Here is a 13,911-nt window from a genome sequence, read left to right as displayed (position 1 = left end):
ATTGAATTTACCTCGGCATAGTTAAATAACAAGAGTTCGGTACATGGAAAAGACATACATTGAGTTTCAAACCCCATTGCTTCCTCCTTCTTATGTAAATCTCATTTGTTTAAAAGACTTCCGGAAAACACACGGATCTCAACATAACACTGTTACGTAACAGTCGGGATCATTAATATGTATGGCCCATGTTCAAGGCATTAGACAAGGAAAGGCAGTATTAACGTCTGGATCTGTGCACAGACAAGGTAAGCCAGCAAGAACAGCAGCGAAAAATGGCAGATGGAGCGATAATAACTGACATGATCCATGATATCATGATATTTTTAGTGATATTTGTAAATTGTCTTTCTAAATGTTTCGTTAGCATGTTGCTAATGTACTGTTAAATGTGGTTAAAGTTACCATTGTTTCTTACTGCACAGCAAAAATCAGAGTGTTCAATGTACTCTATAGGAGTACACTGAACACTGGTTTCAGTGTATATATAGGTCCAAGAGTTCGGTGTTCGTTGAACACTGTAAAAAGTGTAAAATATATACTCTCAAAAATAGTTACATTAGAACACCTGGAGAGTTAAAATGTACTCTTATACATAGCACTTTTTGACACTGTTTCAGTGCTTTTGAACACCTGCAGTGTAAACCTAGAACCTTTGCTGAGCTTATTATTTAACACTTGGAGAGTACAAATGTACTCTAAAGCCAGTACTTTTTTATTTACAGTGTTTCAATAGTTTCCAACACCTGCAGTGTAAACCTAGAAACATCAGTGAATGAAAAATACTCCAAGTTAGTGCTTTTTATGTCTGTTTTATTAAGAAAATTCATGGATGTGCAAAAACCACAAACTCATACAAACGCATGTACAGGAACCACATACTGATAATCTCGATCAAAACCTTAAGTAGTTTGCAGATCAAACGGCTTAAAGAAGTGCAATTTATCAACTTTAAGCATGGAAACATTCTGATCATTTCCCTGCGTCACATGAAAGGAATGAAAATGCTCTGCAAAACAAAGTGTCTGAAAGTCCTCTGTTACAAGAAAATATTCTCGATTAAATGCAATGATGTCTTATCTGACTAAATACAGGCAAATCGTCCTCTTTGTCTGTGCAAACTAAAAGGCCTGGACGATACTCAGTTCAACATTTGAACGGTAACAAAACTAGACTTGCAAACAAAGCATCTGAACATCATAACTCTTTAGTTGAGGAGCTTAGCTCTTAGGTCCTTGACTCTGGGAGTTTCGTGAGAATGACCTACATCAATGTTGTAGATGGTGGTCTGCACAAATGTGTACATGCCATTTAAGGCCTGGTCATAGGAGATGCCGAAAACATAATGTGCTTTGAACAGTTCATCAAAGGCTGACAGGGAAGACTTGCCCTTGCAGGGAAGGAGATCACCATCCAATGCAATGTAGAACTCGTGGATGTGCTTTCTTGTCGTCCCAACTGCCAGGATGTAGGGCTGCCTCCGCTGGTTTGGACCAGAGTGCTCCTGAAGGCTGCGACATGACTGTAAGATAACAATAAACTGAAATGAATCTACACTGAACATCACATTTTGATGGATAAGTCACACTCTGATAGAACCCTTTGATGGCACAGTTAGCTTTCCCATGCAGGATATATTTAGCATGTGATAAGGCAACCAAGGTTTTGTACCATGGTCACACAAAGAGAGGGAATTAAACAGAGAGGTCATCAATGTTAGTTACCTTAGCACATGTCCCTGCAAACTCTAATACGTTGGAAAGACAAACAGACAACTGAAAATAAGAATGAACCAGCACAAGACTGCGGTCAAAAGAGTGAACCCCACTCTCTATTCGCTATGCACTTCCAGGAGGCAAAACATGAATTATCAGACTTAAAATTCTGTGGATGTGGCATTGAAAAGAAATAGATTAATAATCTGGGGGTTAAACTATTGCCTTTTGACAACGGCTATTGCCATTAAAGATCAGGACACACTGACCTTATGAAATTTGACTACACGGTCCACAGCTTCCCGGGTACTGATCTTTACAGCTCCCTTCTTTCCACTTGGAGGTGGTGGCAGTAGGTAGACCAGCAGTAGCAGTGAGGCCATGTCACTATCCCAACCTGAGAAGGCAGAAGCACCTGCTTAAAGCATGATATACACCTAACCAAAACCTTTGATACTACATCAATATTAAAACTCAAAACTCTTTTCAATAAAAATTCTAGTTCTGCAACTAACATTTTTTTTGATAATCGATTAACCTGTCAATTATTAATCAATTGGTTGGATTAAAAGTCCAAAATATCAAGGAAATTTTATTCTGCACAATGCTCTCCTTCAAACATTGTGCCAATTGAAGCCTATGAAAATGGTAGTAACTTAATCTACGTGGGCTTCAGTCAAGGGTTATTGCGCTTCCATTCCCACTGCCGTTTGATTGATACACGGACTTGCGCTCATTCAGTGAAGTTTACAAAGATTCAATTACTGTCAGGACTTTGTGTAAAATGCTGAGGAAAATGCTTTTTACACCATTGTGAAGTGACATCACTGACTGGAATTTTCCACAGTGATGTCACAGACCCAAATAATCAATTATGAAATTCTTTCTTGATTATTTTCATTATCGATTAGTTGTTGCAGCCCTAAAAAATATATTATTTGTCTACACAACTATTTGTCATGGTAAATAAATTAAGTAAGTCGACATTTGAAAGATACACACCAGATTCATGTAAATTATTTACCTGGGACCTCGTCATCCTCATCAGTGTTCTCCTCTGCAGACTGGATGAGATGCTCAAGCAGGGGTGTCTTGCTGATGTCCTTGGCTTGCTCTATTACTTTGGCCTTCAGGAAATCCCATTTCTCAAGGAGTTTTGATGAAGTCTCAGCTCCAAACAAAGGTCAAAGTCTTGCGCCACCTAAAGGGGAAGAAGCAAGCATATGTGTATTTGATGATGGTGGTATAGTGGTAGGTGACCATTTTCATCTTTGAGCAGCTGTTCTTGACATTGCAAAAACAAATATGATTACAAAAAAAAAAAACTTACCAGGCCTTTTGTGTCAAGAAACCTTGGGAACACAGTAAGCACTGTGCTGCATTGCTCAGGATCATGAATCAACTTTTGCCGGTGCTGGAAAGTTTCTCTCATTTTCATGAAGATCTGTTCGTTGTCTGTGCTGTGTTTCAGTAGAGATATGGCCTCACGACACTGGTCTCCCTCCAACTGCTGCACTTTAGTCACATCTCTCTGTAAGTTTGGTCCGCTGCTGCCTGTAGTGTGAGAGCTCCTTCTCCTACCCCCATTGGTACCGCCATTGCTGAGTTCTCGCTGTGTGTTTTTAATCTTCCAGGCAATGTAGCCCTCATTGCTGTCTATGTCAAAAAAGTGTTCCTAAAGACAGTATCAACAAAGATGGAAATGTATAAAAAAACAGTTTCAGCATGAACCAATAGAGATCTTTAGAAAAGAAGTGTTAGACTTCTAAAATGCACCAGAACATTATTCATTTGTTTATTAAGATTAACCTTACTTTTAAATTTGTACTCACATAGCCTTTTTTGGAGTAGGGATCTTTTAGAGAGGGGAACAGTGTTACTATCCCCAATGCATACTGTGCTCTTTTATCCATAGGGGGAGCACGTCTGTGGAATAAATGTTGTGTATTAAAACCAACACACTGGAAAACCTATGATCTGCGCAAGGCCACAGCTCATTGGCAACAGTTGTCATTTAATGATAATCACCTATTTGATTACAACTACCAAATCTGCAATTGAATACTATGAATATACACTTTACCAAATCATGCACCATAAAGCATTTTACTTACCCATACTTTTCAAACATTTCAGCAACAACAATGCTGACGAGATCACGGCGTGCTCGGTCCTTCATCTCTCCTGTCATTGCATATTTTGCAAGGATTTTCTCCCTCAGGCTTTTGTTCCAGAATTCTTTTGACAAGCTTGACAACAGGTTTACCAAAAATGTTATGGTAACAGTAACAGGTAAATGTAATGTTTACAACATAAAGTGAAATGTTCTGAAAAAACATCACCTCTTTGGCTTGTGAAGAACTGTCATCAGTATGTAGACTTTTTGGGGACATCACAAAGGCGTCATCAATGCGCTGTCTTTTTGGGGACATCAGAGAAGCATCACTGTCCGATGAGGGTGATGATAGTGACAAGGTGTCTGTGCACGAGGACTGGATGGGAGAGTCTGAAAAGGGCAAAAAGATCATCATTTAAAAAAAATATTTCAGTCAATGTTTCCACAGGTTTAAGTGAGGAGAGGTTAAAAAAAGGCATGGTGAGACTGCTTACAGGAAACTTTTTTCTTTGCCATCTATAAATTACATGAGTTTTGGTAGTTAATGTGGCCAGACTTTAAGCAGTTTAGGCCATGATACATTAACTACTAGATGGCAAGACTGACTGTTTTTTGAGAAGTACTCGGGTCAACAGTCTTACCGGCTAATCCATTTTAGGGTTGGGCGATGTCCCCTAAATTGGCAGTTGACGATGTTTACAGTAATCGTGATGGACGATGATATCGTCGAGGGTGGGGGGGGTGTATTTTAATTTTTCGCTATTATATAATTATTAATCATTATTTAACTTTATTACTTTATTTATCCCTTTGACGCGTACGATCACACCGGTGTGATTAGAACGTTCAGTGCAGTGCATCACGTGATCAATTGCCAAATTCAAATGTGCGCGTCCATCTCTAAACCAGTGCGCAGCACTTTTGATATATCACAAATATGCAGTGTTTTCAACCACATGTTTATTTTAGGTTTCGGATGTTTAAATACATATAAGATGTTGTAAATCCAACAGAACCTGCGGCACAAACTAACATGGCGACGCCCATAACATGTATAGCTCAACTAACTCAATCATTATAAAATTGTTTAAACAGCCAAACACATCCACTTTCACATATTTGACAATTGGAATATCAGATATTTCATGTTATAGTTAACAAATTAGTGAATATTTTGAATAAAAAAGCAAAACTGAAATAAAAGCAGATCATCAGTCATACAGCACTGCGGTGTGTGACATGACAAGCAATGATGCGTCACCATGGAAACAATAAAGTAATACGTTCTAAATAACGGTTGCCTTGAAAAACTCACGCTGGGGGGTCAGCCAGAATGTTTTAAACTTACGTGCGAAAGGGTTATTTTATTTCCCAACTAATGACTCGTCTGGGCTTTCCAATAGGTTGCACGTGAAGGGAATAAAAGGGGCGGGGGCGTGGCATCACGATGGTGTCTCTCCATCGTGATGTCAGTCAGCCATCATGATGGACGATGATATCGTCCATCGGCACAACCCTAATCCATTTTATCTCAAATGTAGTTTTTCACATCCTTATGTGAACACTGACAGATAAGAGATAAGGTTGGAAATATGCAAAGTGGTCCTTTAACAGAGAAAGCACAAATCGGACATTGGTGAGAAGCTACTGTTTTGGTTTTGTGATAGCAAATAAATTACAATGTTAACACATTGGTATTGTTACCCTGCAATGTACACTGTAGTTGTGCAACCATTTACCAGAAACTGAAAGAACATTAACAATGGTCCACAGGATGTCTGCTTTTTCCTCCAAGATGTCGCTGAAGACCTCTTCATCAACCTCTGTTCCACTGTCATCCAGCACATACATGTTTGTCTCAGGGGGTATGCTGAACTTTGCTTTAGCTTTGAATACAGAAAAAAACATAAGTTGTTGTGTTACGGTTAGAAAGTGGGAGAAAAATAATGTTTTTAGCACTATTTCTATCTTAATGGGCAAAGCTACGGTAGACTAGCATGGTGCTAAGAATAAAATTTCATATAAACGTACATCTAAACCAGTGGTCGCGTAAGACTTTCACATTGTCCTTTATTTTGATGGATATGGTCGTAAAAATTGCACCTTAATCTATTACTCCATTTTAATTTTCATATTTTAATTCTAAGACATTTAATAGCTTTCGTTTTAATTTACATTTTAATTTTTAATCATTCATGAACTTACAAGATATAGGAGCATATAGGCTAGATTATGCATTTTTTAATATATGAAGAGTCACTTTTCATAGTCAGGGTTTGTACAGATTTTGAAGAGTTTAATTTAAGCACTTTTCAAGCATTTTTAAGGTCCCTAAATCCATATTCAAGCAGCAACAAAATTAAAGCATATAAATAGTATAAACAGCACCCCTTTAGAAAACTACAATCTAAAATATTAGAATCTTCAATATAAATACAACTTATATTAAATCACTCTTTGGATACTTTTTAAAAATATGGTTATATTTTTGTATATTTGTTGTCAACTGTAAACTAGGTTGAGTTTTTTGTAGATGGTTGGAATAATAATAATGATAATAATGAGTATATAATACATGAATAGCTTTCGTAAATACCTTAAAATATTATTTTAATAAATAAACATTGTTTGGACACGTGAAAAACAGTGTTTAAGTGTTATCAATAGACTATTTAACTGAATCTAAACATATTCAACCAACACTGATTTGTTTTATTTATTCTTGTCAGTGGCAGCTCTATTAGTCTGTATTTACACAGTAAGACATGATGCACAGATCTATACTGTCATATAAGATTTGTTTTGTCACGCCCGTTGCTATGGTTACTACTATCACGGAACGATTATTTACAGAACTCACACTGGTAAAAGCGGTGGTCACTCCGAAAGTTTAGTCCTCTAAGCATCATGAAAAACTAAACTTTCGACTGGCTACAATGCATACAATGCTGCAGACGTTAACATTTAAACTTTTGCTTTTGTAAACAGAAACCAGAGTGCTTACACAAACGTGCACGACGGAAAGAACACCCCCCTCCCTACATTACATTTATATATTGATTCGATATTAATTAATTTCATAATGTTTTTAAAGAATTCAGTCAAATTCATTTGTCTCCGATTACCTTTGGAATGGCTGGTAAAGGCTTATTCTCCCATGGCGCTCACATCAGTGTGTTTCTTACATAACAGGATGCCTTTCAGTCTGTTGATCGTCGATGCAATCATTTTTTTTATTTATAATCTTCTCTAGGCAGTCATCGGTACAATTACAGCAAGCAACAAATCTTAATGCAGATGTTTGCGCGCCAGGCGAACACGAGGCGCCAAATAGGCCTAAATGGAATTACACGAGACCTGCTTCGTAACAGAGGGTGCCTCGCGACATTAAACAAAAAAATAAAAAATAACGATTGTCAGTCGGTTTTATTTATATTTTTAGTTACATCTGACGTCATGAAGAAATAAATTAAAGTCAAGCATTTTCCAAACTTTCGAGACTTTGTAGGAACCCTGATTCGACCTTCAGATGTTTCCGTCACTGCTAAAAAAATCAGTCAATGACGGAAAATATTCGGTAAACAAGACCTCTGATCTAAACTTCAATTATAAAGAGAACGAAGAGAAGAATGCCATTAACATTAACTTACCCTCCCTGAGAAATGCTGGATATGATGCTCCATTGAGTTTGATGTACTTCTTCTTTCCTTGGTACTGCACTTTGAAAAGCATTGCTGTAGTTTTTCTCACATATTACTAAAACATAAAAAATACAACTGGTTTACTGAACACGCACAATACCAAATGTAGTGCAAATAAAGTCAGACTCAATCATTTCAGACGGGAATCTGTAACGTTAGCTTTCAAGGCTAGCTAACGTTAGTCAATTTAGCCTGCACAAGGCGGGAGATTAGGAGAGCGGCAGCTAACGTTACAAATGATTGCTGCAATTTCATTTAATGGTCAACGACAAAAAATTACCACTAAAAAAAACAGTTTTACCAGATCTAACATTCACAATTACTTTAGCTACCATTGGTATAGTAAGTTAGCTAACGTTAAACTAAATTACAAAACGTCACACCTCTTCTACTTCTACATTAGCGCTTTTAGTGTTTTAGTTATGATAATTAAGACAATAAGACAAACAGGAATATTCGGCATGATTAACTTGGTGATTTCTTACCTACGGTCCCGCAGAATCAAAATGTCGACGATTTCGGATGTCAGTTGGAAACTGGTGTCCATGAGGCTGCGTCATGATTCAACCAATGACAACGCTTAGTCCATCTGATGACGTATCGAAACCTAAACTCATGTGCGGACGGGACAGCAACAGATTGACTCTCAAAGAGTTCATCATCCCACTATAACACTACAACAGCTCCACATCAACACTGAACCAATACATTAACACTTGAGAGAGTTTCTGGTGAAGCCCAGTTTACTCCAAAGTGTATAAATTTTACTCTGGTCATCAAAACTCTGGGATTTTAACACTCTGACATTTGCTGTGTGTATTCACGGAGACAAGAGCCGTCGCTATTTTCATTTTTAAACACTTGCAGTCTGTATAATTCATAAACACAACTTCATTCTTTATTAATCTCTCCAACAGTGTAGCATTAGCCGTTAGCCACAGAGCATAGCCTCAAACTCACACAGAATCAAACGTAAACATCAAAATAAATACTTTACTCACATAATTCGAAGCATGCATACAGCATGCATGACGGACATCTTGTAAAGATCCATTTGAGGGTTATATTAGCTGTGTGAACTTTGTAAATGCACTGTAATATAGTCAAGAGCTCGTGTGGCAGGGAGCAAGGTGAATTAAAGGGGCGGCGCGCTGCCAAAATCAGTGTATAGTTAATGATGCCCCAAAATAGGCAATTAAAAAAAAAATATTAAAAAAAATCTATGGGGTATTTTGAGCTGAAACTTCACAGACACATTTAGGAGACACCTAAGACTTATATTACATCTTGTGATAAAGCATTCTTGGGCACCTTTAAGTATTCACCCTCATGTTGTTCCAAACTCGCAAGACCTTCGTTCATCTTCTGAACACAAATGAAGATATTTTCGATGAAATCCAAGAGGTATCTGACTCCTCCATAGAAGATATTGTTGAATAAAGTCGTTTTGTTTTTTGCACACAAAAAGTATTCTCGTTGCTTCATAAAATTAAGTTTGAACCACTGCAGTCACGTGGACTATTTTAATGATGTCTTTAGTACCTTTCTGGACCTTGAAAGTGGTGCAGTCTAGAGGAGATAACTCTCGGATTTCATCAAAAAATATCTTAATTTGTTCTGAAGATGAACGAAGGTCTTAAGGCAGGAACACACCAAGCCGACGCTGATGAACTAGTGGTGACGAAAGCAAAGTTGCCCTGATGCACCAAACCAATGCCCGACAGCCGACGACCAAGTAGCACGTCCGTTCTGCGCCTGCGTAAGATGAAATGCCTGTCCGAACCAGCAGGTGGCAGTAGCTGAACAGCCAATCAGAATGATCAGATGGCCTGACGGATCGACGAGCCAGACACCGATTCAACATGTCAAATCTGCCGAAAAAAAGGCGACGAGGACCAACTTCAGCCGACAGTGAGGAACACACTGAATAAACGTAGTCAGCCAACGAAGAAAAACTGCCCAACGGCTGACCATCGGCTTGGTGTGTTCGTGCCTTTACGAGTTTGGAACGACACGAGGGAGAGTAATTATTGACAGAATTTAAATTTTTGGGTGAACTAACCCAAAGTGGACTATTTTTGTGTGTCATTTCCAGTGGATTTTCAAGGTGCAATATTAGCCCAAACTCCTCATCATTAGTGCAAGGTGTTGTTAACATCCTCACACCTCCTCATTCATAACATGAAATGTTGCGATATTAGCCAAACACCTCATCCATAGTACAGTGTTGTTAGCAATAGCGATTAGCATTTTCACACTTTCATGATGGATTCAGAATAATTCTGATTTAAACAGATGTGATAATTCGGTGGTTAATACGAAACTGTGGATGTGTTTGATGGCAGTGTTGCTCAGTATATGGCTCTCTCAGTGTTGTGGCTGAGAAAGACCAGATTGCTGGCACTTTTCTCTGTCATTCTGGCACTCAGTCTGCAGAAGTACAGGCTTCACTAACCACCAACTCTTGCCAAGAGAGAGAGAGGGAGAGAGAGAAGTGAGAGAAAGCGAGAGAGAGAGAGAGAGAGAGAGAGAGAGAGAGAGAGAGAGAGATCACTGGATTTCATGGCAGGGTGACAACACATCACTAAAGACTGTGTTTCCTCTTCAGTCAGGTGAGAATTTTGACACCTCTGAACCCATTTCAAGAATCGAAAACCTCCAGGAGTGATTTTATCGATATGTATCAAATTGCATCAATAACAGTCAATCTAAGGGTACGTTTAGATGACAACAATGTACATTCTTTATACAGATGACAACATCAAAATGATCCCCATTCATGCAATGTCACTTTTGTAAAGAAAAACTATGTACCTGCGCACATACTCATTCTTTTAAAGGTGCCCTAGATTCAAATATTGAATTTATATTGGCATAGTTAAATAACAAGAGTTCAGTACATGGAAATGACATACAGTGAGTCTCAAACTCCATTGTTTCCTCCTTCTTATATAAATCTCATTTGTTTAAAAGACCTCAGAAGAACAGGCGAATCTCAACATAACACCGACTGTTACGTACGCATTAAACAAGGGCAGAACATCTGGATCTGTGCACAGCTGAATCATCAGACTAGGTAAGCAAGCAAGAACAATAGCAGAAAATGGCAGATGGAGCAATAATAACTGACATGATCCATGATATCATGATATTTTTAGTGGTATTTGTAAATTGTTTTAACATGTAGCTAGTATACTGTTAAATGTGGTTAAAGTTACCATTGTTTCTAACTGTATTCACGGAGACAAGAGCCGTCGCTATTTTCATTTTTAAACACTTGCAGCCTGTATAATTCATGAACAACTTCATTCTTTATAAATCTCTCCAACAGTGTAGCATTAGCCGTTAGCCACTGAGCACAGCCTCAAACTCATTCATAATCAATGTAAACATCAAAATAAACACTGTACTTACGCGATTAGTCATGCTGCATGACGAACACTTTGTAAAGATCCATTTTGAGGGTTATATTAGCTGTTTGAACTTTTTTTTATGTTGTTTAAGGCAAGCGCGAGCTCTTGGGGCGTGGAGCACCAGATTTAAAGGGCCACACACCCTGAATCGGCTCATTTCTAATTATGACCCAAAATAGGCAGTTAAAAAAATTAATTAAAAAAAAATCCATGAGGTATTTTGAGCTGAAACTTCACAGACACATTCAAGGGACACCTTAGACTTATATTACATCTTTTAAAAAAAAGTTCTAGGGCACCTTTAAACTCGCGTCAAACACGCATGCCTGAACATGCAAAAAAAAGTGGTTCAGTGGTTCAATTCAGTGGTTGCTGACTGGATGGAAGCAGAACTGAATGTGAACTCGAATGTGAATGGGTTTTAAACGGACTAAATGATTGGCGAAATCCAGTATATGTCACCAGAGAAAATGGTGGTTTCATCAGAAGATTGGTCTGACATTTTGAATTAAAATTAAGAAATCAAATGTTGAGTCATTCACAATCAGTTTAATGAAATGCAATTATAAAACAGATAAGTTGAATTTTCACTTCATGGTGACTTTATAAAATTGCAATGTTTTTGTGCAATATCAACTCAAGTCAACATGAAACATGTTTGCAATCAATTTACTTCTGAAATTCAAATTAATATTCAAATTCAATTTAATCTGAATATTGAATGAAAATAAAAAGAGTAGGACTGACCTGATTTTACAGAGTAATGTTCGCACACTGAGATTACAGCTCCAAAAAATTTGCAATGCAACATTTCGACCAGTCTGGTCTTCATCGGGCAAAAATAATTTCTCTGTTCAATTATTGTTTTTGCTTTTTGTCCAACATCTGAGCCCAATTTGTGTTTCTGACCTTATTTTATCCATCTGGAATGGATTTTGAAAGTAAAAAATGGACATTACATGGAGCCAGACATTGGAGATGAAAGGTTAAAAAAAATACAGAAAGAGGGCTTGGTGACATCATCTGAAAAGGAAAGATGTTTATTTATTTATTTATTTTATTTTATTTTTTCAAAATAATGTATACTGATGAATTGTGCACAATAAGACCAGAAACAAACATTAAAAGGACTCTATGTAGGAATGACACCCAGTGTTCAAAATAGTTACTCCAGTCCAAATTCAAAATATTGTTTGGCCCACCCCTTCGTTCAAAGACGCGGGTTGCCAGCAACAATAGGGAGCGCAATTCACAAAGAAAGCTGAAGAGACTTAAACACTGTAAGCTGATAAGTTGATTTATCTGTTTTAATATGCTCGTCGTTCATAGAGATATTTAGATGGATGCTGAGGCTTTTAAGGTAGAATCTGCGATTCTCTGACCCAGTTTGTTTGCTGGTTTCCATGGCTACACTATGCGGTGTTTCCCACCAACTGGCAACCTGCGATGTCAAAATACTATTGGATAAACTGGCAGCACACGGTTTCGCACATACCAAAACAAAGACAGACATTCAGACACGGAACGCACATTTTCAAAGTAGAATATCTGACTGTAGCATTGTCTTTCTGAGAAACAAGTAGGTGAACTTAACATGTTTCCTAAATATCTGCAAACATATTGGGGTATTTTTATGCTTTATTAAAGTAAAAATCTTACATATAGCCCCTTTAAGGAATCGAATTTTATGCTGACTGTAATAGCCCACTTTCGCTTGGAGTGGGCAGGTGTGAACTAGAGGGGCTACATTGGTGCCGTGACCCGGATGGGAGTGAGGTTTGAGGGGGGCGAGTGTAACGGAGGCCAGCTAGTAGTCGCTGTGTGAGTAAACCTCACTCCTCTGATCTCAAGAGATGCTCTAGGGACTGATACCCAGATAGGGCCTGGGTGAGGGGTTACACAGGCTGGAAGACCAGCTTAATCCAGTTAAGACCATCAAACCAGCTTAGACTGGTTTAGGCAAGATTTTAAACAGGCCATGCAAGTCATTTGATTTTTATCCATCCTTGCCACAACATATTCCACCACATTTATTTTTAATTTCGAACTCAGCTTTTGAAACATGTACAATTTTTTCACCCAAAAAACATCCCACCCTCACAAAACAGCAGTTGTGCAGTGCAAACAAGCGTAACAGACTTTTAAATGGTGTCTTGTGCTGTGATATTGTTTTGTCTTTGTTTCTCTCTTTGTGAAAAAACCAAAAGAGGTACCAAAGTTACACAAATGAATTAAACACGATGCTCTCATGCACTGTGGAGGGAAAGAACGAGCTCTGAGCACCTTCAACACTGAACTCAGAGATTCAGCAGAGACGTGGAGGCCATTGTGCTGGATGAGGCTTCGGTATGAATTATTTCACACAGGGCATCTGTTAAGAGGGCCACGTTTGGCTTCGACTGCCTCAGAGTACTGTTCATGTGTGTGTGTGTGTGTGTGTGTGTGTGTGTGTGTGTGTGTGACCGTGTACATGTGTGTATGAGACCACACTGACCCCTGCTGGTTAACCAAACACTCCATCAGTGCGGTTGACAGACAGACCGTTATTATATTAACCTCCACGGTCCATATTGTGATGTCTTGTTTATTATGAAAATGATTGACGGTTTGGCATGAATAAATGTCTGTAGGAGACATTTGCTGTGGAACATGGGATGTGTGGGAGTGCTTCGATGTGTGGGAGTGAGATGATGGGAAAAGGAAAAAAAGAGAGAGAAAGGAATGTGGCCATGATAAATTACAGATATGACGGCACCGAAACACCTCCACTGCATACTGGATATTATGTGCTTTATGTGATGGGGGACATAGGAGACAGGAAATTAACTGCTTCTGTGTGTGAAGTTAAACAGATTCAATGCCATCTCATGTCTAGAAGCACAAAGACTCTCTACGAATGTATTGGATACTGGTGGATTTGTGTCAGGAACCTGTGGCTTTAAATCTCAGGCTCCGCCCACTAGTAG

General features: G+C 38.3%; 1 protein-coding gene across 1 annotated transcript; it reads right to left on the bottom strand.

Annotated features, from left to right (window-relative positions):
- Positions 1-1,136: 1,136 nt before the first annotated feature.
- Positions 1,137-7,563, bottom strand: LOC137015609 (uncharacterized). The gene is made up of 9 exons (XM_067380659.1): positions 7,482-7,563; positions 5,571-5,717; positions 4,053-4,221; positions 3,830-3,964; positions 3,548-3,641; positions 3,046-3,390; positions 2,740-2,842; positions 1,985-2,112; positions 1,137-1,522 (listed from the first exon to the last, which is right to left on the bottom strand). Exons 1-9 carry the CDS (start codon positions 7,561-7,563, stop codon positions 1,208-1,210), a joined length of 1,518 nt encoding a protein of 505 aa, XP_067236760.1. The 3' UTR covers positions 1,137-1,207.
- Positions 7,564-13,911: the final 6,348 nt, after the last annotated feature.

Source organism: Chanodichthys erythropterus, chromosome 24 (assembly GCF_024489055.1).
Source record: "Chanodichthys erythropterus isolate Z2021 chromosome 24, ASM2448905v1, whole genome shotgun sequence".
NCBI lineage: Eukaryota > Metazoa > Chordata > Actinopteri > Cypriniformes > Xenocyprididae > Chanodichthys > Chanodichthys erythropterus.
The sequence above is the reverse complement of the archived record's forward strand: the minus strand, read 5'-3'. Positions and strand labels throughout refer to the sequence as shown.